Source organism: Amborella trichopoda, chromosome 7, assembly GCF_054954075.1.
Source record: "Amborella trichopoda isolate Santa Cruz 75 chromosome 7, AtrichopodaSantaCruz75HAP2 v2.0, whole genome shotgun sequence".
NCBI lineage: Eukaryota > Viridiplantae > Streptophyta > Magnoliopsida > Amborellales > Amborellaceae > Amborella > Amborella trichopoda.
Window position 1 is genome coordinate 5,727,008 of NC_142342.1, and position 25,874 is coordinate 5,752,881.

The 25,874-nt window shown below is 32.2% G+C and overlaps 2 protein-coding genes across 5 annotated transcripts; one reads left to right on the forward strand and one right to left on the reverse strand.

Moving 5' to 3' along the window:
- Positions 1-6,191: 6,191 nt before the first annotated feature.
- On the forward strand, positions 6,192-12,454 carry LOC18447319 (putative inositol transporter 2). Its single transcript, XM_006857419.3, has 6 exons — positions 6,192-6,507; positions 9,123-9,193; positions 9,324-9,659; positions 9,824-9,931; positions 10,964-11,560; positions 11,643-12,454. Exons 1-6 carry the CDS (start codon positions 6,375-6,377, stop codon positions 12,102-12,104), a joined length of 1,707 nt encoding a protein of 568 aa, XP_006857481.1. The 5' UTR covers positions 6,192-6,374; the 3' UTR covers positions 12,105-12,454.
- A 1,401-nt stretch (positions 12,455-13,855) lies between these two features.
- LOC105421672 (SKP1-like protein 1A) lies at positions 13,856-20,905 on the reverse strand. 4 transcript variants are annotated; one of them, XR_016058839.1, is made up of 6 exons: positions 20,176-20,905; positions 17,198-17,359; positions 15,816-16,550; positions 15,473-15,534; positions 14,665-14,882; positions 13,856-14,351 (listed from the first exon to the last, which is right to left on the reverse strand). XR_016058839.1 is itself a non-coding variant. In XM_088871156.1 (2 exons), the coding sequence occupies exons 1-2, from the start codon at positions 20,551-20,553 to the stop codon at positions 17,216-17,218; spliced, it is 522 nt and encodes a 173-aa protein (XP_088727282.1). In that variant the 5' UTR covers positions 20,554-20,905; the 3' UTR covers positions 16,973-17,215. The 4 variants fall into 4 exon arrangements, 1 of the variants encoding a protein (XP_088727282.1); XR_002283218.2 differs by having other exon boundaries at positions 15,473-15,541; XR_016058838.1 differs by lacking the exon at positions 15,816-16,550 and having other exon boundaries at positions 15,473-15,541.
- Positions 20,906-25,874: the final 4,969 nt, after the last annotated feature.

The window sequence follows — 25,874 nt, forward strand, 5'->3', positions numbered from 1 at the left end:
ATAAATTTTAGAAAGAGAAATGGCCAAAAATAATTTTAGAGAGAAATATCTTGTTTTTTAGAGAGAGAAATTATCTCGAATTTTGAGTTTTAGAGATAAACTATCTCGAATTTTGAGTTTTAGAGATAAACTATCTCGAATTTTGAGTTTTAGAGATAAACTATCTCGAATTTTGAGTTTTAGAGAGAAACTATCTCGAATTTTGAGTTTTAGAGAGAAACTATCTCGAATTTTGAGTTTTAGAAAAGGAAAATATATTAAAATTTTAGAAAGAAAAAATATATTAAAATTTTAGAAATAGAAATTATATCAAATTTTAGAGAAAGAAACAACCTAAAAACTTTTAAAGAGAGATACTATCTCAAAATTTTTGGAGAGATAAACTATCGTAAAATTTATGTTTTAGATAGAAAAAGTTTATTAAAATTTTCGAGAGATAAACTGTATCAAATTTTAAATAGATAAAGTACATGAAAGAGAGAGAAACTATCTCAAAATTTAAGTTTTAAAGAGAACAAGTATATCAAATTTTAAACTTTAGAAAGAGAAAGTATATCAAAATTTAGAGAGACACTATATCAAAAGAGAAACTATTTCAAAATTATAGAGAGAAAAATTATCTCAACCTTGAAGTTTTAGACAGAGAAAGCATCTTAAAATTTAAGAGAGTAACTATATCAAATTTTAGAGATAAAAAGTGCATAAAAAATTTTAGAAAAAGAAACTATCGTAAAATTTTTAGAGAGAAATTATCTCAAATTTTAGCTTTTAGAAAGAGAAAGTACCTTAAAATTTGAGAGAAAAACTATATCATATTTTAGAGAGAGAAACTACTTAAAAATGTTTAAAAAGATAAACTATCTCAAAATTATTGAAGAGGGGGACTATCTCAAGTTTTAAATTTTCGAGAGAGAGTATCTTAAAATTTTATAAAGATAAACTATATTAAATTTTAGAAAGAGTAAAGCACCTAAAAATTTAGAGAGAGAAATTATCTCAAAATTTTAGATAGACAATTTCAAATTTTAAATTTTGGATAAAAAGTATATTAAATTTTAGAGAGACAAACTATATCAAATTTTAGAGAGAGAAACTATCTCAAAAATTTTATAGCTACACTATCCCAAATTTTAAGTTTGAGAGAGCGAAAGTATATAAAAATTTAGAGAGAGAAATTGTATCAAGTTTTATTACCAAACAATGGACATAGAAGTTATTGCAAGGAATCTATGAATTTTGTATAGTTTATCCAAACAAGAGATTTGAGGAATTCATGACAAAAATCCTTGATACTGAAAATCCATAGAGTTCTTTGGATTTCAAATATCTAAGATTCATAATTTCCTCCTATATTAAAATTTTCCTTGGATTTCAAATATCTAAGATTTATAATTTCTTCCTATCCAAACTGGCCCTTAATGTATATGGGAAGCACACCCAATGTAAAAATGGGATACATGTTAGGTTTACATAAGGAGCCACCTTTATATTGTTGTAGAAGTAAGGTTAACCTCTAAATTTTACTTGAAAATATAGTTCTAATATCAAAAACTTTAAAATAGTTTAAAAATTTATTTTCATCTTTATTCATGAAATTTAAAATTTTAGATAGTATAGGTTGAGCACATCTATAAATACTTGAAAAATCCTCAAAATAGATGGTCCATATAACTTGTTAAAAGATATATTATTTTAAGGGCTTGAAATTGTTTTAGAAAAATATATAAATTGATCAACTATTTTGAGTACAATGAGATCACAATCACTCTTGTCTGTCATATTTGAATCGGATGGCGGCAAATGTGTCATTAGCTATACTTAAAGATCAAAAAATAAACAAACTTTGTGACACAACCCAAGCCATCCAATTTGTCATCTAAAGGCTAAGAGTGATTATGACTTCATTTGCAATAATTGTAAATGGTCTCGTAATATACAATCCTCTCGTAGTCAAGATCCTCAATTGGAAGATTTTCCAATATCAAAACACCCTAGAGGATTCTAGAGGTCAAGATGATCATTGAAGGGTTTTCCAAAACCAGCACACTCTCTTCTAGAGGAATTTTTGAGGTGCACATTGCTTTAGATTGACACCATACATAGACTTTTTCCTTTCCAAAATTTCCCCCAACTTTTCACCATACATAATAAATAAAAAGCATTAAATTTTATACCTTATATAAAAAACTTAAAATATTAGCATGGCGTTATTAAATTTTTCAGCATAAATTAATCGAATGCATAAAAAAAAACAATATAAATAAATAGGATTTTCTACAAGGGCAAGCTTTCTATGCTTCCCATACAACATAAAAGTTGTATCCTCCCCCTTATCCAACCGTCCATTCTGGATGGAGGCTTAAGATTGCCTCAGTCACAATGTCACGTCTCTACACTTTTTTATTTTTAATTTTTTTTATAAACTCTTGTAACATCAAATTTTGGACGTCCATTCCTCTATTAAACTCGCACAAGTAAAAATATAGAAAAAATATTTTCAATAAAATAAAATGACCAAAATACCTTTGAAAGTTTTAAGGGGTATTTTGGTCATTATATTTTATCAAAAAATTATTTTTAATACTTTTTATAGGTGTGCCCCAATGAGAAGATGGCATGTACCAAATTTCAGATTCATAGAATTTGTATAAAAATAACTAAAAATAAAACACTTTGAGACGTCGGATCTAAGATCAAACGGTAAGTGGCTCTCTTAATCAAAATTGGGCGGCTGGATGGTAGGGGGAGTATAGAACTTCTATGTTATAGGATAAGCATAAAACCTTTCCTCGCTTTCTACAAAGAGACGACCATCTTTTGTATATGGAGGTCACAATCTTTCTTATCCTTTAAATTTCAAAATGGGTAGTTGTAAGAGTGTCATTGAATAGACACAAAGTTCGTAATTTGACATCTAATTAATGTAAATGATTGTGACCTCTATATACAAACGATAGATGGTCTACTTATAAAGGGTGTGGTTTCTATAAGGTTGCAACCTTAAACAATCCAATTAAGTCGCACCTCCAAATTTTATAAAAAATTATTACGATTATCTCAAAATCCATTTCATATCTAATTATAAAATTTTAGACTTTAAAAATGGTTAAAATCAAGTAGATCTATAAACATATAAAAATCTTGAAAAGTGACAGTCTAGATAATGTGTTGCAAGATGCACTATTTCTAGGATTCAAAATCTTTTTTTTTCTTCATATTCATACATATCATTATCGAGATGGTCAATTAAAGGGTTTTTTCATCATTAAAACAACCTTTTCCTATGGATTTTTGAGGTGCATTTGTAATTCTACATTTTAAGGTTACAATCTCATATAAACTTTTTCCCTTTATAAACAACCCCCAAATAAATTATAGGATTCTCAATGTGATTATAAGATTGTATACAAGGAGACCATTTACTTTAGAATCAAGGAGGTCACAATTATTTATAATCATCTGATGCGAATACATGTAGCTTGGGTGTGTCACAAAGTTCAAAAAAATTTCTTTTGAAGTTTGTTCTTGGTCAATAGAATAAATGTAACTATCCAATTTTATATCGAATTGTCAAAATTAATTAGGACCACCTTATATCAAAAGTGTGTGATTATTTCCCAATGAAAAAGTTTATATAGAGCTGAGGCTCTAAACAATCAAATTAGCGCCTACCTAAAAAATTTCACTAGAAGAGGTTGTTTTGATGTCTAAATATCCTCAAATTGATCATCTCAGACATCAAGATACATGAACATTAGAAGAAAATGGATTTTTAAGTTATGAAAATAGTGTATTTTATAACACATTTTTGGACCATCAATTTTCAAGTTTTCATAGATATATCGATCTACATTGTTTTTTAAGATTTAAACTTTATAAATAAAGGTGAAAGTATATTTTAAAGTTATCGCAAAAAATTTCAATATTAAAACCACATTTCTCGATACTATTTGAAAGTGGCTCTAATTTGATTGTTTAGAGCGTAGGATATATACAAACCGCACCCATTTCCCAATGCTCAATCAAACTCAAAGGTTCTCTCTGGTGCGATAACTTCCCTTAGACTGGATTATACCTGAATACAAGGGATAGGTTTTGACTCAATCACGCCTAAATGTAAGAATCAGTCAATCGAATTTGAAACAAAACTAGATCTATATCCAACTTTTGAGAAACTTTAGGATATATGCGTTAAATTTCGTAAATATGCCTTAAATCTCGTGGTAAAAAAAATCGTTTAAGATATTTTAAATTGACCGTGTAGTTTATTTTTTAAGACTTTTTTTTAAAATATTTTTAAAATAAATTTTATAGACATCCTACCCAATACTTTTAATATCACAAAGTTTATTTTGGGGTATCTATAATTTTCCTTAAAGCGTAAGGCTTTGGGCACAAACTGTGTCCCAAGGGCTTGGTTGTGGCTAGTTGCAATCTAGTTGGGGCTTTGGGCACAAACTGTGTCCCAAGGGTTCGGTTGTGGCTAGTGTCAACCCAGTTGGGCTGACCTTTTCTAACGTTTTCCTTAAAAAAAATTTCATTTGTTTTGGCCCGACCCAGCTCCAGCTGGACAAAGGCCAAGAGAAAGTGCGAGTGAAAAGTGAAAGAGGCCAAGAGCTTTTTTTTTTTTTTTCCTTTGAATAAAAAGATTGGTTAAGAGAACTTAAAGTATAAAATATTACTCAAAAAGATTGGCTCAAAACTTGAAGTATAAAATAGGGATCATCTACAGAGATAGTATAGTAATAGAGAGATACTAGTTTCTATCCTACACACATACATATATACATGTAAGATTTAAATTACATTTTTTAAAAAATTAAAAAAAAAAAGCACATAAGATTTAAATCTCTTTTGAATAATTACACCCTATCTATATTATTTGAGTGCCATGTGTTAATCTTATCCAATATTTTATCCTCCCAGTGCACCATTACCACCTCACTAGCAGTCCACTTAGTCAAAAACGATACCAACGGCTGGGATTAATTGACTTTATAATCAGTTGGTCATTCAACGGCTGATATTGATTCTTCGTATCCTAAAAATAATTTTAAATTGGCTAAAAATGTCACCCTTTTTATAGCCGTTTTGCTATGCAACCTTGCCATTTGTGGCAATATCCAAAATTAAAGCACCCCCAATATAAACTCGCCACGTTACTCCATTCTAAAAGAGGGGCTATACCCTTGCTAAACTTTTAATGCCTAACATACCCCAACTCCAAAAATAGGCTTAAAAATCTTATTAAGTGATTTACATAGGGATTTAGTTTTAATACGTTCTCACAAATGTATCATCTAATTACTATAGAGATCAGGTTTGAATCTCGATATTTGAGTGCAATCTTTATTTGGATTATATCAGATAATGTGATGCGGTTAAATACAGTGTTGCCTTGCTCTTGACACCGGCACACACAAAAAAATACTTTTATGTAATACATAGTTTTAATGTATTTGTTTCTAAAATAAACACTAAAACTGGAGACAAACCCATCGTCTCCACTATAGCGATACGCTGCAACTATCCAACTACATTGGACGGTAGAGATTTTATGCAAAGATGATGCAATCTCCACTGTCCAACTAAAAATAATAGAGGTTTTACGCGAGCAGACAATAGAGAATGTAGCAACATGTTGCAATCTCCATCGTTTAGCTTATACAGACATCTAGGGCCTGCGTGTATAAAATAATTTACCATGAAAATTTTGTTTTCTACTTTATATGTTTATATAATTCTTTTGCACAATAATTCAAAGCTTTTGGATGGTTTCTGAGCCACGGTCATTAACATAAGAAAAAAGTTCATATCAGAGTTAGACCTAAACAATTAAATTAAAGTGCACCTCAAAAATTTGTTAAAAAAAGTCATTTCGATGTTGAAAAAGCTTCAATTCGATCATTGTGAGCTCAAGATATATGGACACAAAAAAAAATAGATTTCAAGCGTTGAAAATAATGCATCTTGTAATATATTATCTAGACCATCAATTTTCAAAAATTTTAAGTGTTCATATATCAGCTGAATCTACACTATTTTTTAACTTTAAACTTTCTAATTAGAGATAAAAATAATTTTTTAGGTCATCATAAAGATTTTTGATACTGAAACAATATATTTCGATATCATTTTTAATGTTTAGAGCTTCAGCTTTATGCAAACGACAACCTTAACATAATAAACATGCCAATTTATTGTTTTGTCATTGAGACATTTGCTGGGGACTGATAAATTTTGGAATACTTACTATAAATGGCTTGTGTATTCCTAAGTGAATGCTTTAAATCCTGGTCTATCCACTCTATGGAGCATTCTTCTGTTTAGAGAGAGAGAGAGAAAGTTGGGTTTTTCTTTTGGTTGATGAATCCATGGAAGGTGAAATCCATGTTGCAGATAGCACTTCCTTTAAAGAATGTTTCTCTGTTGTAAACAAAAACCCTTATATCCTGCGACTTGCTTTCTCAGCTGGTATTGGTGGCCTTCTCTTTGGCTATGATACAGGTAAGGAAAATATTTGATGATGTTTTTCTCTGTAAAATAGATTGATGTTTCTCTCTCTAAAAATGCATTATGTTTTCAAAATGTACTTCTACCCTCTGCTCCACTTCCTCTCTCTGACCCACAAACAATGATCACTTACTCCTGCTGCATGTCCTCTCTCTCTCTTATTTACCAGTTATTTACTATTATTTTGATATTTTACATATCTTCTTGCTCTCATATTTACTTATTAGTTACTATTATTTATTTGATATTTTACATATCAAAGAAGATCTGAATCCATGAAATGGCTCTATGCACTATGTGATCATGCTTTTCTTTTTTCTGGTTTTCATTCTCTCTCTTTCTCTCTCTCTCTCTCTCTCTCTCTCTCTCTCTCACATTTAGTTATCGTTTACTATTTTCTATTTTCTATTTTACATATCAATGAAGATCTGAATCCATGAAATGGCTCTATGCACTATGCGATCATGCTTTTCTTTTTTCTGGTTTTCATTCTCTGTATCTCTCTCATTGAAGGAAAAAGACCCAAAATGTGGGTTTCTAGTGTCTACTAGTTATATTCTCTCCTAATATTTCTCCTTTCTCTTTTTCCAGTAAAATTAAAATGCTTAACTATACAAAAAAACAGTGAAAAACTATTTCCAATTTTTTAGCAAAATAAAAAGCATTTTTAATCTATTTACTTTATTTTCTATTATCAACTGCTAATGTTTTATTGAGAGTGTATAGCATAGTCCCATTGGAGCATATACAGTACAACAACTCCCCTGGGGTAAAATAGTTATTTGGGATTTTTTTTTTCTTAATTCTAAATTTTGGGATCTATTTAAACACCATTATATGATTACTTTAAAAAAAATCTTTGGTTTTGAGTTCTTGAACCTCTAGATCTTTTCCTCAGAAAAATACTATTTCTATATATAATTAAAAAACGGGATCATTTACCTTAATAATTATGTATAGGCATTTCGATGTGAAATCTGATAGCTATTAATTATATATACCAAGCAGGCCTAGGGACCAACTTGTATGACATCACAGTTATTGCGGACCAATATTAGTAGGAGTAAATTGATTTGATTCGTTCCTTATAATTTTATCAAGAAAGTTTTGATCCCTTCCATATAGAAGGTTTTAGTTACCTTTTTATTTTTTATTTTTTATTTAATTTTATTTTGGATGAGTAAATGTGGTGACGGCCCCTACCCTTATATATGGAAATAGTAAATAGTATCCGAAAAATACTATTTCTATATATAATTAATAACTTTTGTACATAAAGCTACAATAATCCCTAACAGTCCGATGTTAAATCCTACGGCTAAGACGGCATATTTTGGCATATTTTCCCTGGAAATGGGTATCCTAAGGAGACCCCTCTTTGAATTAGTATCTTCTCCGGAAATATAGAATCCTTTGGACTCAGATCTCCTATAATATAGGTTATAGGTGTCTGCTGCTTGGATAATCTACTCTTTCGATTGCTAATATAATATAATATTATATAATATAATAATATTATATTATAATATAATGTAATAATATTACATTCTAATATAATGTAATAATATTATGTTATATTATGTATTATAATATTATATATCTATTATAATTTGTATATTACTTATAATGTATATTTAATTGTAATTATATTATATGAATTATAACATTGTATTATATATATTATTATTAGTATGAATTATATATTATAATATTATATATCTATTATAATATGCAAATTACTTATAAAGAAGAATATATAATTAATTATAATTATAATATGAAATTATTATATATACAATTCATGTTAGTATATATTGTAAATATAATATTTAATTATTATATATAACTAATGTTAATTATATATTATAATATATGTATTATATTGATTATTATATGTAATAATTAATAATTTAATATGTTAATTATATATAATATATATTAATTAATATAATATATGATACACACTCATTATTATAAATTAATTATTATAATTAGGACACGGTTTCTATGCGACCAAGCCCACATATGTAGAAATGTGGACCTATTAATAAATGTATTTTTGAGATGGATTTTTTGACTTAATTTTTAAAGACATGTAATCTCTAGCACAGAGATTATGAATATTAATAAATGTATTTTTGAGATGGATTTTGTTACTTAATTTTTAAAGATTTGTAATCTCTAGCACAAAGATCATGAATATGAAAAAATAAATAAAATTTGAAAACTAAAAATAATAATTCTAATAAGAAAACATCTGGTCGCATGAGACAGTTTTCCTTATAATCATTGCAGTTCCAGGGCGTGACGTATTTTTTTGGGGGCGGACCACAACTCACTCTGTAAAATATAATTCCACCCCAAGTTTAATATAATTCCACCCCAAGTTTTTGGGAACAGTGGCTCTATTCCAATCTCATAGAAATGTTAATTCCACATTTGAAAAAAAAAAAAAAAAAACAAACAAACAAGGGAGGCATCCAAACAGTATTTACTGGCCATTTTCATGGGAGAGACCCATTTGTAGGCAACCAAACAGGCCCTTAGGTTGCAACCTCATGAAGATGCATGCTACATGCTGTAAACTTTTTCATCAAAACCATATGCAGGTGTCATTTCCGGTGCTCTTCTCTACATCCGAGATGACTTCCCGTCGGTGGACCGGAAGACAGTTTTGCAGGTTCTCTCTCTCTCTCTCTCGCACACACAATATAGCAAACACTGCTCTCGCCCATATACTCTCTCTATAAAACCAACAATGCCCACCACCAGTTGGCCTAAAATCTCTCTTTCTCATCCTGAAACGGCAGGAAACGATCGTTAGTATGGCGGTGGCTGGTGCCATTATTGGAGCAGCATTTGGAGGTTGGGCGAATGACAAATTTGGTCGAAAGAAAACAATCATAGTAGCTGATGTTCTCTTCTTAATTGGAGCAATTATAATGGCTGCTGCTCTTAATCCTGGTGTCATTATCTTGGGAAGAATTTTTGTGGGTTTGGGGGTTGGAATGGCCTCAATGACTTCGCCTCTATATATATCCGAGGCATCCCCTGCTAAAATTAGAGGAGCTCTTGTCAGTACTAATGGCTTCCTCATCACAGGAGGACAGTTCTTGTCTTACCTAATCAATTTGGCTTTTACCAAGGTAATAATAGGATTGATTTTAATATGAGGTAGAAAAACCGAACATTTTTTGTGGGTTTTTTTCTGCACATTTTATTATTATGCTTTACAATTGAATTTTTCTTTTTCTTTTTTGGTTTTTATATTTTTCATTTCTATGGATTTTTCTCATTTTTGTTTGTTTAGGCACCTGGGACATGGAGGTGGATGCTTGGAGTTGCAGGGATTCCTGCCATCTTACAAATTATCTTGATGATGAGGCTACCTGAATCTCCAAGGTGGCTCTTTAGAATGGTATGTTTGTTTATTCTATATAATAATACATTTTTTTATCTGCCTCCTTACTGATCTTTGTTTATTGCAGTGTTGGAAAGATAATCTGGGCCCATGTACTCTGCCCAGGCTCGAGTACTCCGCCTGAATCGAGCTGGGCAAGTAAAAAATTGTTAAAAAAAGTAGTGCAAAATTTCCAAAAAAAAAAAAAACTGAAAAATATTTTTAAAATAAAATTAAATAAAACACATCTAAATGGGATCAAAAAAGTAGTGCAAAAATGGATTTTGAAAAAAAAAATTTGTGATAGTGGCATTTTACAAATAATTCAAAAAGAAGGAAAAATGTAAAAATAAGTATTTATGACCAAAACACTTTTCTAACAAACACAAAAAAAAACATATTACAAATAAATTTCTTATTTTAAATTTTTTATAATTTTTTTTGAATTTTTTTTAAGATCCCCAAGTTGAGCGGAACCAGCAAGTCCAAGCTGGATCACGAGTAATCAAAAACTGGATTATTGATATAGACTAATAGAATACGGTAAAGGTCGAACCTTGCATTGTTTATTCCTCTCTTTATCTTTCGTTTCCTATTCTCAATATTGATATTGTTTATTCATCTATGTCTGTCTTTCATTTCCTATTCCCAATATTCATACAGACTCATAGAATATGGTAAAGGTTGAACAAATTCCCTATTCCTTGTATTGTTTATTCATCTATCTCTGTCTTTAATTTCCTATTCTCAATTACTATCCCATGATTTACCTCAAATATGAGCCTTCCTCCACACCAACATTCATGGAAATACTAATTAACAGATCTCTCTCTCTCTCTTTAAGACACAAGACAGGAAAAGAGACTGAGAAAGGGTTTTTAAACTTTAATCTCTCTCTCACACACACAAATTAACTCACTAGAGAAGCAATGCAAATATCAATCTTAATTTTTTAACTTCCTGTCTACTCTTACACACACACATTGACTCACATAAAGAAACAATCTATACATCAGTCTTATGTTTTAACTTCCTGTCTACTCTTATTAGAAAAGAGAACAAGAAGCCATTGCAATCCTAGAAAAGATCTACCCCCCCAATGAATTAGAGCAGGAGATTGATGCCCTCAGAACCTCTGTTGAAGAAGAGAAACAATTACAAGAAGTCGCCAAGCATACTGGTTTTTTAGCTCTATGGAAAAACAAAGTAACCAGAAGAGGCCTAACTGCTGGTATTGGTCTTCAAGTTATTCAACAATTTGTGGGAATAAACACTGTTATGTATTACAGTCCCACAATTGTTCAGTTCGCGGGTGTCGCATCAAACCAAACAGCTCTCTTGCTCTCTCTCATCACGTCTGGCCTTAATGCTATCGGATCGATTGTTAGTATGTATTTTGTCGACAGAAATGGGAGGCGAAAGCTTTTGCTCAGCAGTTTGTTTGGAATTGTCGCTTCCCTTGTGGTTTTGATGGTGGTGTTCAACCAAACTGCATCACATTCTCCACCGGTCAGTGGTATTGAGACCTCACATTTCGGTGGGAACTTGACATGCCCCTTGTACAAATCGTCGGGTAGAGCAGCATGGAGCTGCACTACATGCCTCAAAGCGCCAGATTGTGGGTTTTGCTCCTCCAAAATTAACAAGGTATACTCTGTTTCAATCTCTCTCTCTCTCTCTCTCTCTCTCTCTCTCTCAAATTTTATTTCAATCTCTCTGTGGTGTGCAGCTTCAACCAGGGGCATGCCTCCTTAACAACAAGGCTGTGAAGAGCACGTGCAATGGTGAGCACCGCATCTGGTACACACAGGGCTGCCCAACCAGCTTTGGTTGGCTTGCACTTGTCGGTCTCGCTTTGTACATCATCTGCTACTCTCCTGGTATGGGAACAGTTCCATGGATTGTCAACTCTGAGATCTACCCCTTGCATGTAAGAGGCTTCTGTGGAGGAATTGCAGCCACCTCGAATTGGATCTCTAATTTGATCGTTTCCCAAACGTTCCTCACTCTAACCGAGTCCCTAGGACCTTCATGGACTTTCCTACTCTTCGGTGGTTTCGCTTTCATTGGTTTAATATTTGTGTTCTTCTTCGTGCCGGAGACAAAGGGGATGCAGTTTGAGGAGGTTGAGAGGATGCTTGAGGAGAAGTCTAGTTTTTGGAGGAAGAGTCCACCTTCTGGCAAGCCTTAGTCGATAGAGAAAGGACAATCCTTTTTTCAGTCTGACACATCAACACTCAGGTTTACAGTTGCCAATGTTGATCTTTCCAACAGGTTTATTTGACACATTTACGCTCTCTCTCTCTCTCTCTCTCTCTCTCTCTCTCTCTGCTCGAGTGAGATTTTTTATTTAGCTCTTTTTTCGGTTGGAATTAGTACTTCATTATACAGAGGTATTTGTACTAGCTGGAGCTGAGCTCTCCTAGATCTATTTATCTTCTTGTGAATAATAATGGTTAACCATATATTAAGACAGTTCCTTAATGGTTAGACGCTTTCTGTAATGGTTGATAATAAACATATATATTTTCCTTGAGATAACTACTACTTGCAGTCTTGTTTTTTTGAAACATTCCACATTAATTATGAAATTTTTGGACCTCTCGGTTGTGTGTGAGAGAGAGATATTTTAAAGCATTTGCACAATAATGCACCACCATTCAGCAAGAAAAAACTTCAGCAAGAAAAAACTAGTGTTCCCCTTACAACATAGAAGTTTTATCTTCCCCCTATCATCCAGCTCTCCATTTTTTATACTCCCCCTACCATCTGACTCTTCATTTTTCATCTCAAAGCATTTTATTTTTAGTTTTTTTTATACAAATTTTATGAATATGAAATTTGGTACGTGCATCTTCTTGTTGGGGCGCACCAATAAAAATATTAACAATAATTTTTCGATAAAAAATAATGACCAAAATACGGTATTTTGATCATTTTATTATTGAAAATATTTTTTTATATTTTTCGTTAGTGAGTTTAATAGAGGAATGGACGTCTAATAGTTTATAGAAAAAAAATTAAAATAAAATAGTGTAGAGACGTGACATTGTGATTGAGACAATCTTAACCCTCTATTAAAAAAATGGAGGGTTGATTGGGGCAATTTTAGCCCTCCATTAAAAAATGGACGGTTGGAGGCAATCTCATAGAAAGCTTTCCCTTTTCTTATGGTATGGGGCATCAAAAACTCTGCCTTAAAAGAGTTTTTTCTGTAAAGCAGTTTTATGAATTCAGAACTTTTTTTGTCCATTTTATTTTTAGTTTTAAGAGTTTGTTAAGTATGGTAGGATTGGAATCATTGATGTGTGATAACAGTTTCACAAGATATTCTCTGCTTTCCCCATCTGTATTGTTCCAATTTTATTGGATGTCTCCGAAGGTGGTACATATTCTCAGGTAAATTTTAAAATCTACCTTCCATAAACAGCCATAAAATATACAAAATTTAAAAAGCATAACTCATAATATTCATAATTTATAAGATATGCCTTTATTTCTAAACAATTTTATAGAAGTGCTAAGTTATACATGTGTTTTATTTTTTTTAGCTTTTAAAACGACCAGAAAACTTCCCCGAATATTCCAAAGAAATGCTACCTTCTAAAACAAATGCTCCAAAGCAAACACGATTACACTCATATGAGAGATTTTGGCAAACATGATTACACTCATATGAGAGATTTTGGAGTCCTTTGTAATAATAGTTCTAGAACAAATGCTCCAAAGCAAACATGATTTTGGAGTCCTTGTAATAATAGTTCTAGAACAAATGCTCCAAAGCAAACATGATTACACTCATATGTGTGATTTTGGAGTCCTTGCAATAGTAGTTCTAGTACCGTAAACCAAAAATCCATTTCCACTCCTAATTATGAAATTAAGAGCTCCAAAAATTGTTAGCCTGAAAATCTATTTCTACTTATTTTTGGCCCGAAAATCTGGTAAAAACGTTATTTAGATTGAATGTATTGTAAAACATATGCAAAAGAAGGGCGCCCTGTCCTTGGCCTAAGACATGCATTCGGGTAACCCAATTTCTATATCGAAAAAGTCTAGAGACCTAGAAAAAACACTAATCAACAAACAAATAGAAGAAATGCTTGAGCATGACTTATGACTTGCACCTCTGCAAGAAGAGCGATGTGATCCTCGATAATCAACAAACAAATAGAAGAAATGCTTGAGCATAACTTATGACTTGCACCTCTGCAAGAAGAGCGATGTGATCCTCGATAATCAACAAACAAATAGAAGAAATGCTTGAGCATAACTTATGACTTGCACCTCTGCAAGAAGAGCGTTGTGATCCTCGAAGGCGACTGTAATTTCTCACCAGTATCACATCTGGCATAGGATGTTGCATTTCATATGGAGAAGGGGAATTCAGATCAGAGCATGGTTTGGAGATATCTATTCGTCACGGAACACAAGGGCCCTGTAAATGCATAAAGAAAAAAAAAAACGAAAAGGAATTAGAAAAAAAAAACAATGGTCCCTTTTGCCTTTGCATGGTAGAAAAATATCAGAACAGGGCATGAAAAGAGAGTTACTAACTATGATTTGTTATGAAAACAATAGGGTACTAGTACAGGAAGACATGAACCCGATGATGGGTTCCACTGTCCATCATCATCTATTTTTTATAGAATGGTCTTGAACCATGGCCTACACTTTTTCCACTGTCCATTGAATTATGGTATAGTTTGCCTTTTTATAAATACAAATCCAAATACTAAACCTATACTCACCATCACTAAGAACTAGAACCGAGGATACGATGTGCCATAGTGAGGATCGTGCAGTCTCAAAACTCTGTTCAAATGATCCTCTGAATTAAGTTATCTGTGACCGTGTCAACAGATGCTGTTGCTTCATCGAGCACCAACATACGTGCCTGATTCGTAAGGGCTTGACCCAGTGACACAAGCTGCCACTGCCCAACTCCAGTTATCTCCATTTTCCAGAACTGTATATGAACATATAAAGACCAATGTAAAAAAAATCTGATTCCCACATATTGAAAAGGAAAAGAAATTTCTAGGGAGATTTTAAGGAATTCTTCTTTTATTTTTAAGGAATTCTAGGTGAAAAATAAGAAAGCTAAAAAGTAACAAGCATTGGAGAGAATGATAAAAATTTGAAAATCTATTTATTTTCTACTCTTTCATTTCTATGCTAACTTCAATGGGTTACATGGGTTTGAACTTATACCCTCAAGGTTGCAACAAATACCCTCCATCTGAGCCACGGCTCAACTACTTAAAAACAAAAAAAGAGTTTCTTACAACTATATTGATCTTATACTATCAACATATCCTTCTAATTTCTCAAAAACTTATACTTCCATTTGCACATAAACATATTTTATTTCAAAAATTTGTTTTAAATTTTTTTAAAAAAAGAGTCGAGATCTTGCCATAATATCTAAAGCTTTCATGTAATTTTCAAGGGAAAAAAAACAGATGTTAATTGCTAATCTAAATTGCTAAGTAACATCTTAGCTAAAGGAATCTGCAAGCACACACAAACAATTGTATTCAGCAGAAACACCCATACCTGAGTTTCAAGCTTCGATCTTTTCTGCTGGCAATTTCTCCAAGCTGACACCCTTCAAGTGCCTGGGAACTACCAAATAAGATCAGATAGGAATGAAAGTTAATATCATCTTTTTATCCACTAGCAATGAAACTTCACAATTTCATTAAAGAAAAAGAAAAGGAAACACAAAAGCCCACATGCTAAAGCATTTGAGATTAGTTTTTCTTTTGCATTTTCTGATACTTCATAATCTCATCAAGGAAACTAGAGCCAACCCAGAGAGCCTCACTGGTGAACTTCAGTTTTGAAAGTCAGGTTTTGCAAAGACAGAAAGATTAATGGGTAAGAGATAAACACTAACCTCCCATACTTGAAGATCAAGAATGCTCTTCAAGGGGATCAAGGTTGCCTCTAATGATTCCTTCAAAAAAGGCAGGTTCTTGGGGAATGATACTAAGACGAGTGTGCACATCACGAAGGCCAATTGTGGAGATATCAATGCCACCAATAATTATCTTTCCATCCGCAGGTTCAATAAGACGGAAGAGCTTGGATCAAAGCGGACATGCCACTTCCAGTGCGCCCAACTATACCGAGCTTGGATCAAATTGGACGCAATACCAACCCATGATGGGATGCATGTCCCTTGACTCATGGCCACAAAGGAATCACAAATTCTATAAAAAGTGCATTAAATGAAGCCAATAGAAGTTCTCCGGACTTGGTGCTAAGGTAAAACCCAAAGGCCCAAGATGCCTCTTTCAGAAGCCAAGAAAAGTACCCTAATTATATTCATATGTGGTGTAGAATATATATCCCAAATCAAAAGGACTTCTATTTTATCCTATGTGAGATCCAAGGAAATATTCATTTACTGCTTCTAGAGACCAAAATTCAATCGTTACGCAGTATACTTGTGTAAGAAATGAGATCTTAGCTGCTCCTCCTCTACGCTTCTTTATTCTCTCTCTCTTCATCAAAATATTCCTTTCACAAAAATATAAAGGGAGGTTTCTAAAAAAAACTGATTCAGAAAGGGCTGGGGCTACAAGGGCTCTAGGTGCTCCAGTTTCCCATTGACTTTCCCTTGTAACATCTGCACCATCCAAAATAAGGAACAGTGAGGAGGGCTGCAGCTCTAGTTATTACCTACCAAACCATTTTCTTTATTTAAAATATCCAACTAAAAAATGGGCGTTTGGAACGAAGTCAACAGCAATTCTGTAGAAATTGCATTAAAAAGAAGCCAATAGAAATTCTCATAACTTTGCTTTGTGGCACTGCAAAACCCCAAGGTCTATGATACTTCGCTCAAAAGCCAAGCGAAGTACCCCAAATTTTGGGTAAATACTCAGCCTATCCCCAATTATATTCCACATCAAAAGGACTTCTATTTGATCCCATTTCTGATCCAAGCAAATATCATCTAGCTCTTTCTAAAGACCAAGATTCAATCATTATGCAAAATACTTTGAATTAAAAAGATCTTTCTAAATAAGGAGAGATAGGCAAATCACCTTTACAAAATCTGCAACTCAAGCCTTCACATTAATCCAATTGTACTTACATGCCCAAATCACCAAAAAATCAACACTAATGGGACTCATGGTATTGATACCAAGTGCCAAAATCCACCATGTAAATCACTTAGCTATGGTTCTAAAACAAAAAATTCCAGTGTCCTAAAACAAAATTATTTGAAAAGAGAGTACTATAGAAGAAAAGAGCGCCCTCATTCCATACCCCACTTGTTTTCCTCCCTCAATTCATCCTCTTCTTCAGGCGAAAGATCTTTTCAATTCCAAAAATCTTCCAGATCTCTTCAAGGCTCTTATTAGTCATGTGATTTGCGATAGTCAAGCAAGTCATGTCAAGCAAATTCTTCACGTTCAGGTAATCTGCCGCCTGCAAAAACAATACACGGGTAATTAATCAATATGGAAGAAATAGACGCCCCCAGGATGCCGAGAGAGGCATCATTTGTTCTGTAAAGTCAAGAGAATTCACAGAAACTCGAAACATTCTGCTTCAAAAGAGACAGACAATAAGAAAACAAAATGGAAAAAAGAAAGGAAACTGATGAAGGCTCAGTTTACAATTCAAGAAACCCTCAAGTCGAGTTCAATTGAGAAAAAACAAAACTAAGTGAAAAAAAATATATGGTAACATATCAACTGTAAGCTCAGAATAACATAGATTCACATTTATATAAATTAATAGCACTTGAGACTTGAGAGAGCAACTTACGCATCTTTGATATAAACTCCATTACTGACAAAATTCGGGAAGGAAATAAATCCATTGGTCACATTGTAGAACAAGGATGAATGGCAAGGGAGAAAGACATACATGTATAATGAATTCAACCCAAGGCCTGACACATCACAAACACCAGGCCAATCTAGCTAGCACGACACAAGGTTTACAACATGAAGAGACAATATTTACAACATGCATAACTTACAAGTCCGATAAATTCAACTCAATGTATATACCATTCTTACCACGTCAAGCACTCAAGCTAGTAGGGCAAAAAACTCACAACATGCATTACACAAAGTATTACAAGTAGACAAACCAAAAGTAAATGGTTGTTCTAGATAATTATCCTAATAGTAAATATTCAAGTAAATATGGGGTTTATATGTTACAAAAAGCCAGGATTGAGAAATTTGCAATTCTTCTTCTTCTTCTTCTTCTTCTTCTTCTTCGTTTTTTCTTTTTTTTCTTCTTTTGAAAGTTTGATCACCATATTTTGATAGTCACCCATCAAGGTATGGGGCCTTAGCGGTACTATTGCCTAGCCCCATGACGAGGTCTTTACCTCCACTCTCACCCAAGGGTAGGGGCCCACATCCCCACTGACTTACCACTTTTTCTAAGAATGGCATGGGGCCTTAGCGGTAGTATTGCCAAGCCCCATTGTAAGGTCTCTGACTCCATTCTCACCAAAGGGTAAGGGCCCAAATCCCCACTGACTTACCACTTTTTCAAGGAAAGGGGCTGGGGTCGTGGTGGTAGCATCCCCACACCCAGTTACTACATCATGGTATCCATTCCTACCGTTGATACCCCCAATTAACACCTTCAAAATGTAACTCCCCAATCTATTGAAAAAACGGGTAGGGGCATGTCTTCCCTACTAAATTACCCAAAAAAAAAACCATCAGGGCTTTCGAGTTTTCCTCTTTTATTTTTTTCTTTTTGATATATATTACACTAACCACTCAATGTCATATTTCAAAGAGCAAAACAACAAAGTGCTACCATTAGTGTATCAATTCCCAGATCAAACGACTGCCTAAGCTGCCAATAAGAAAGCTATGATGTATTAATAATAATAATACAAAGTCAAGAAGGGAACTCATAGCCAATATATATATATATATATATATATATAGATATAACAAGATCGATCTCAATCTCATGGAAAGCTCAAACAAATGGAAAGATGACGAGTTGACTTGACAATTATAGAGAAATAATGAAAAAATTTCTCCCAAATACAAAACATAAAATAGGAGTTCAACATATGGGCACTTCACCAAGAAGCACGCATGGACTAAAGCTTGAATTTAGATAAAGAATGACTAGCCCCATATAATGTTCACAATTTTAGACAAGAAGAAACAAGCAAATATAAAACTAAGGTGTCAAGAGGAAGAATATCTAATTGATACAAATAATAAACAATTAAAATTTGTTCGAAAAGAACTTCCAATAATAATCATCTAGCAGTGAAAATGTTAGTCATAAGAGGTTTAACCAAAACTCCGCTCATAACAGTGTATACCCCTCCAAATTAATCAACATCTTGACTCAAGCCCTAATATCTTATAATTGAATGAAAATCTTAGAGCATGAAAAAAAATCAAACCACCAAACACAAATTCATGTACAAAGTGACCAAATAACGAAATCAATCACCAAAGCATCACAAGCTTCTTTGTTCTCTAGATTTCTTCTCCAGAATAAATCAATAATAAGAGGTAAATATACAAAGACTCCCCTCAACTCCCTAAATCATTGTTTAAATAACTTTAAACACCAAAATCCATAAAAGCTTCAATGAAATCATAGCTATTGACCCATTATTATCTCCACCATATATCCCATTATAACCCTACTAAATAAAACAAACTTACAAACACTAAAATAAACACAAAATAAAATCTCAAAGAAAACCTAGTTTGTGACTTAGAGAGAGGGACAGAGTTAAATACTATAACCAAAGGACCATTACAATAAATATACTTCCATGAATTAATCCATTGGAGAAAACACTCTGCTTATGTTGTAACGGAAACAAGGCATCAGTAAAGCTAGCCAAAACAAATTTTCACAGTGTCAAATAAGAAATTTTACATCAAAGAACAAAAGATAAGCAACATTGCAGAAAGGGGAAAATCAAAGGATATCGTTATACGAGAAAATAAAGACGCCCACCAAATAAAGGAAATTAGCCCATCACAAGATAAAAAACAAACTCAAAGGAATCCATCAATAACCACCACATGATCAAATATTTACACAAACATATAAAACATAACCACTTCTTTTACATGATCAAAAGTGATGATGGATAAGCAAAGTTAAAACAAGAAAGTAAAATAAAATTCCAAGCAAATAATCAGGAAAACAAAGAAAAAATAAAATATGAAAAGGAAACATGACAGAGAAATGAAAGATAAATAAAGAAGAGAGAGAAAGAGTATCTGTACCAGTGTGATATCAAAAAGGGTTGGCCAATCAACCTCGACAAACTTCTCATCCCACTTCGTGAGGTCTTTCTCAGCCTTCTTCTCTTCTTCCTCTCCATCCTTCCCCTTTCCCTTGTGGTCCTTCATATGGTGATTGAGGTACTCGATTACCTTCGAAAGAATCTTGCCCGAAACATTAGGCAGTGGGATCCCCTTCTCAGTAAGAGTACACCCATCCTCTATGATGTTCTTAATTGTCTCACATTGTAGAGCAGCCTCTTGTGCAACTTCAAAAATCTCTCCATCACCACTTCTCAAGACGATCGTCTTCTTCTCTTCAGTCATCTTGCTGGAACTGGTTTCTTCAGTCATCTTGCTGGAACTGGTCTCTTCAGTCATCTTGCTGGAACTGGTTCATCTTAAGGTCACTTCTTCTCTGTGTCAGGGTAAGTGTTTCCCACCCTACTTTCTATACCCCTACTTCTCTCTACCCTTCTCTCTGGAGAAAATTGAAAACCAGAGAAACCCCAACCCTTTCTCTCTCTGCTTAATAATCTCTCTCCCTACCCTTCTCTGTAACCAGAGAAACTCTAACCCAACTTCTCTCTCCTTAATTATCTCTCAAATCAAAGAAAAACTCTCTCTCTCTCTTTCTAACGTTCCAGTAAAAAGAAAGAAAACCGAACCCTAATTCTCTGCGCGATCCCTTGTAAGCTGAAAAAAAATCCTGCTTCTCTGCCTAAAACCGCGAATCCTTGGAAGCTTATAAAGGTTCTTCGGCACCATCGCCTTACACAGTTTCTGTATGTCCAGTTTGAAGTGAGTCACCTCTTAAAATTTTAGTTAGGACCCGGTTTTTATGCCGCCAATCCCGCATATGTAGAAATGCGGGCCCCTTAGTAAATCTATCAAATGGATTTTAAGACTTGCAGTCTCTAACATGGAGACCATAAATATGAAAAAAAAAATCAATTTTAAAATTTAGAAAAATAATTCTAGTAAGAAAACATTTGGACCGTTAGTTTTTATTGTTTTTAGATAGAACACTTACTTACATCCATTTTTAAAATGGATGTTTTATATTTTCTAAATCACATATATGTAGAAATGCGGTCCAACTCGCATGAAACAATTTTCTAGTTATTTTTTAGATAGAATTTTTTGACCTAATTATTAAGACATTTAAAATGGAAATCATAAATATGAAAAATAAATAATTTTTATAAAAAATAAAAATAATAATTCTATTAAAAATACATTTGGATAGTTAGTTTCAATTGATTTTAAATAAACCACCTATTTGCATCCATTTTTAAGCTGGATGTTTTATAGTTATATTGAGGGACCGCAAATGTAGAAATGTGGTTCCTGCCTTCTCTTATTCTTTCTCTTTTCTTTTCATTCTTACTTACTTGTAAGAATCAAGTGGTTGATAAAATAAGCCTTTAACAATGTTATTTATCATACTTATGTATATGTTATGATACGATGTTTCTTCTCCTCACAATACACTCACATGATAACATGTTTTTGAAAATATCATTATGATATTAAAAATAACAATTAATATGTATTATTATAATGCAAATAAAACTATCTATACTATATTTTAATAGTTTAAAAGTGTTTATAAATACTTACGTTATCATGTCTACAAAATGGAAAAGCTGCTTCATTCATGTTTTATTTTTTTGAGAGAGATGTGTAATCCATCCTTATTTGAACATACAACATGGTTATGTTCCTATATTTTGTATAAAACTAATCCTTATCTAAAATCGATCCAATAATCTCATTCATTGCATTCTTTTTATTACAATAAAATTAAGACAACATATTATGGAAAAAGTTTATATAAAGATGCAATCTTATAATGTAGAGCTATGGATGCACCTCAAAAATCCATCGAAAAAGGTCGTTTTAATGTTGAAAAACCTTTTGATTAATCATCTTGACATCAAAATGTATGACCATGAAAAATAAAAAGATTTTACGTCTCAGAAATAGTGCATTTTACACCATATTATCTACACCGTCCATTTTCAAGATTTTCATATGTTTATAGATCCACTTGATTTTAACTATTTCTTAAATTTAAAATTTATAATTAGATATAAAAATAGATTTTGAGATAATCCTAAAAATATTTTACATCAAAATTATATACCCATGATAAAATTTGAAGGTGCAACTTACCTCTACAGCTACGAATGCATCCGTATGCCAATCGGACCCACATATTATATACCACATACAACATACCATTTACTATACGAACATTGAATTACATACCGTTTCATACACGAGAATAAAATTTAAAAATACCATATTTTTGCATTGTCATCTTTTATATAAATTTGATCCTTATTTAAAATCGATCTAATGATCTCATCCACTGCATTTACTGTATTACAATAAAATCAATCCTTGTTTAAACATTGGACAATGCACCAAATACAACATACCATTTACTACCCAAAACATTGAAGAACATACCATTTCCTATATGAGAATAAAATTTAAGAGAGAGAGAAAGATGTCTATCGTATTTAGGGGAATAGAGAGAGTAAACACTTATTTTATAATGAGAAATGATCCTATAGGACCCGCTCCTGCCCATGTGGGTAAGACCCCAGGGAATCACCATTAAATTTGGCATGAATTTACAAAAAAGCCAAATCCTATACCCATGTGATAACTTTTTTTAAAATCCGTACCAACTTTAACGGTGATCTTTTAGGGTCTTACGTAAATAGATGGAGGAGGGTCCTATAGGATCATTACTCTTTTATCGAGAAATAAAATTTAAGAGAGAAATGTAGAAAAACATTGCTTAAGATGCTTAGGGGAAGAGAAAATTTAGGCGAGGGAGTATGCGTACCATATATGATTTCCATATATATATAAAAGCTTGAGTGAGCCCACTAACTCACAAGAAAAAATGAACTCAACGGTCCAAATTGAATATGGACCGATTTGACGATCACAGATGTCCAAATCATTTGAATTTTAATTTTTTTTCTACAAATCCAAATCACTTGAAATTTTAGGTGTGTGTTCTTCTCATCAAGCCGTACCTAATAAAAATATAAAAAATTAATAATAATAATTCACAAAAAAAAATTAACTAAAATAACCTTTTCGAGGGTATTTTGGTCTACTTATTGCATGTAAAATATTTTTTTGATATTTTTCAAAGATTCATCTATTTTTTTATGTACACACATTCCAAATTTCAAGTGATTTATATTTGTAGAAAAAAAATTAAAATTTAAACACTACTGGACATCCATGATCGTCAGATCAGTCCAGATTCAATTTGGGCCATTGAGCTCATTTTTTCCTTTGAGCTAGTGGGCTCACCCTATACACAGGAAGATACTACAAAACGCCTATATGCGAAAATGAACAGTGATTTCTTCTACAGTCATCACTGTCCAAAGTTCATCGCACGGTCACGATTGTCCATTAGTGTTTCAATTTTAATGTTTTTTCTACTAATCAAAATGACCTGAAATTTGGAGCGTACAGTCATCAAAAATAGAAGAATCTAATAAAATATCAAAAAAATATTTTATATGGAAAATATTTATCAAAGTACCCCCAAAACGACTCTAGGTTATTATGGTCAATTATTTTTTCACGAATTATTTTTTTTATATTTTTATTAGGTCCGCCTTACTAAGATGTACACACATTCCAAATTTTAAATCATTTCGATTTGTAAAAGAAATAAATAAAAAATAAAATAGACCGCATGACTACTACATATGCGGTCCAAAAAGTTTAAAGCATACATCTTAAAGATGAATGCAAGTAGGTGTTTCATCTAAAAACAGTGGAAGCTAATCGTCCAAATATTTTCTTACTATAATTATTTTTAGTTTTAAAATTTTACTTATTTTTTCATATTCATGATCTCCATGTTAGAGATTACAAGTCCTTAAAAATTACGTGCAAAAATCCATCTCAAAAATAGATTCATTAATAAGCCCGCATTTTACATATGCGGGATTAGTAGCATAGAAACTGGATCTTTTACATATGGGTATGGTTTCTATAAGGTTGCATCCTTAAACAATCCAATTAAGTTGCACCTTAAAATTTTATCATAACATGTAATTTTGTTGTAAAAAATTCTTAGTATTATCTTAAAATCTATTTTCATACCTAATTAAAAAATTTTAAATCCAAAAATGGTTAAAATCAAGTATGTATATATATATATATATATATATAGATAGATTTTCTAAAGTTAACAACCCCTCAAATTACATAGGTTCAAGTTAAAGACCCTTATAAACTGTATTTTTACTTTTATTGCCCCTATATTACTCGAAAACCAAAGGATATAGAAAGGTATTTTGGACTTTTTACTTGAAATTTAAAGCTCCGCTCTCACACCTTCATATTCTTTCTCTCTCTTTGTTGTCCCCCATCTTCTCTCTCTTTATCTCTCTCCTTTCCCTCCCCATCCTCACTCTCTTTTGATCAGAAATCTCTCATATGGGATTAAGAAAGAGAAAGAGAGAAATAATAGGAAGGGGAACAACAAGGAGAGAAAAAGAGAGAAATAAAAAAAAAAAAAAGGGGATAGCATGGAGAGAGAAAGAATACGAAGGGGGATAGCAATGAGAGAAAAAAAGAGAGAGAGGATGGGGGACAGTAAGGAGATAGAAAAAGTAAGAATGTGTATCAGAGAGAGAAGAGCTTTAAATTTTAAAATTCAAATTTTTACAAGTTTGGAAGTAAAAAGTTCAAAATATCCTTTTGTATCCTTTGGTCTTCAAGTAATATAGGGGCAGTAAAAGTAAAAATACGCTTCACATGGGTCTCTAACTTGAACCTATGTAATTTGGGGGGTTGTTAACCTGAACAAATCATATATATATATATATATATATATATATATATATATATATATATATATATATATATATATATATATATATATATATATATATATATATAAGCAATGATTTCATGCAATCGTTGTATAGTAATGATGCAGTAACCTTAAAAAACCATCTTATAGCTATTTGTTTGATCCAAATTTTGAAATATACATTTTTTTCATTCTAATGATCAATCATAAAAAAAAAGAAAAAATTGAAAACAACAACTTATAAAGTATTATTTTAGCCTAATTAACATAGACCGTTCATTTTGGTGAGATGCTTAAATCTAGGCCTTAAAAGGATTTTTTCATTTTATTGGCTTTATTATCATTAGATGAACAATGTCAAAAATGAAAAAAATTACTTTGAACATAGAAACGCTAAGATCTTGAAATTCACAAAATAAATGGTCTAGATTCATTTTTGGAGGGGACTCATTTTGACAATATCTAGGGTTCAAATCGAATCTTCTTTTTTGGGAAATTGATTATTGAGATGAAGAGAGTGTGTGTGCAAAATTTGGGGTCATACAAATACCACAAACATGGTTTTCTAGAAGTGTCGTTTCATTATACTATGATACAACCGTTGAATTGGATCATTGCTATATATATATATATATATATATATATATATATATATAGGAAAAGTCTTTCTAACTCCTATAGGCAAAAATGAGTAGTGATTTCGCCTATTTTCATCACCGTCTAAATTTCATCGTACGGTCACGATTATCTGGTAATTTTTTATTTTTTTATTTTTTTTATAAATCAGAATGACTTGAAATTTGGAGGGCATGTACATTTTACTGAGGCGCATCTA

Excerpts from the sequence above, each read along its gene's own strand:
- LOC18447319 (XM_006857419.3), top strand. The coding sequence starts at position 6,375 with ATGGAAGGTGAAATCCATGTTGCAGATAGCACTTCCTTTAAAGAATGT. Across the intron at positions 9,660-9,823 it reads TCAATTTGGCTTTTACCAAG|GCACCTGGGACATGGAGGTG; the intron begins GTAATAATAGGA and ends TTGTTTGTTTAG. Across the intron at positions 11,561-11,642 it reads GCTCCTCCAAAATTAACAAG|CTTCAACCAGGGGCATGCCT; the intron begins GTATACTCTGTT and ends TGTGGTGTGCAG.
- LOC105421672 (XM_088871156.1), bottom strand. The coding sequence starts at position 20,553 with ATGACTGAAGAGACCAGTTCCAGCAAGATGACTGAAGAAACCAGTTCC. Across the intron at positions 17,360-20,175 it reads CCCTTTTTGATATCACACTG|GCGGCAGATTACCTGAACGT; the intron begins GTACAGATACTC and ends TTGTTTTTGCAG.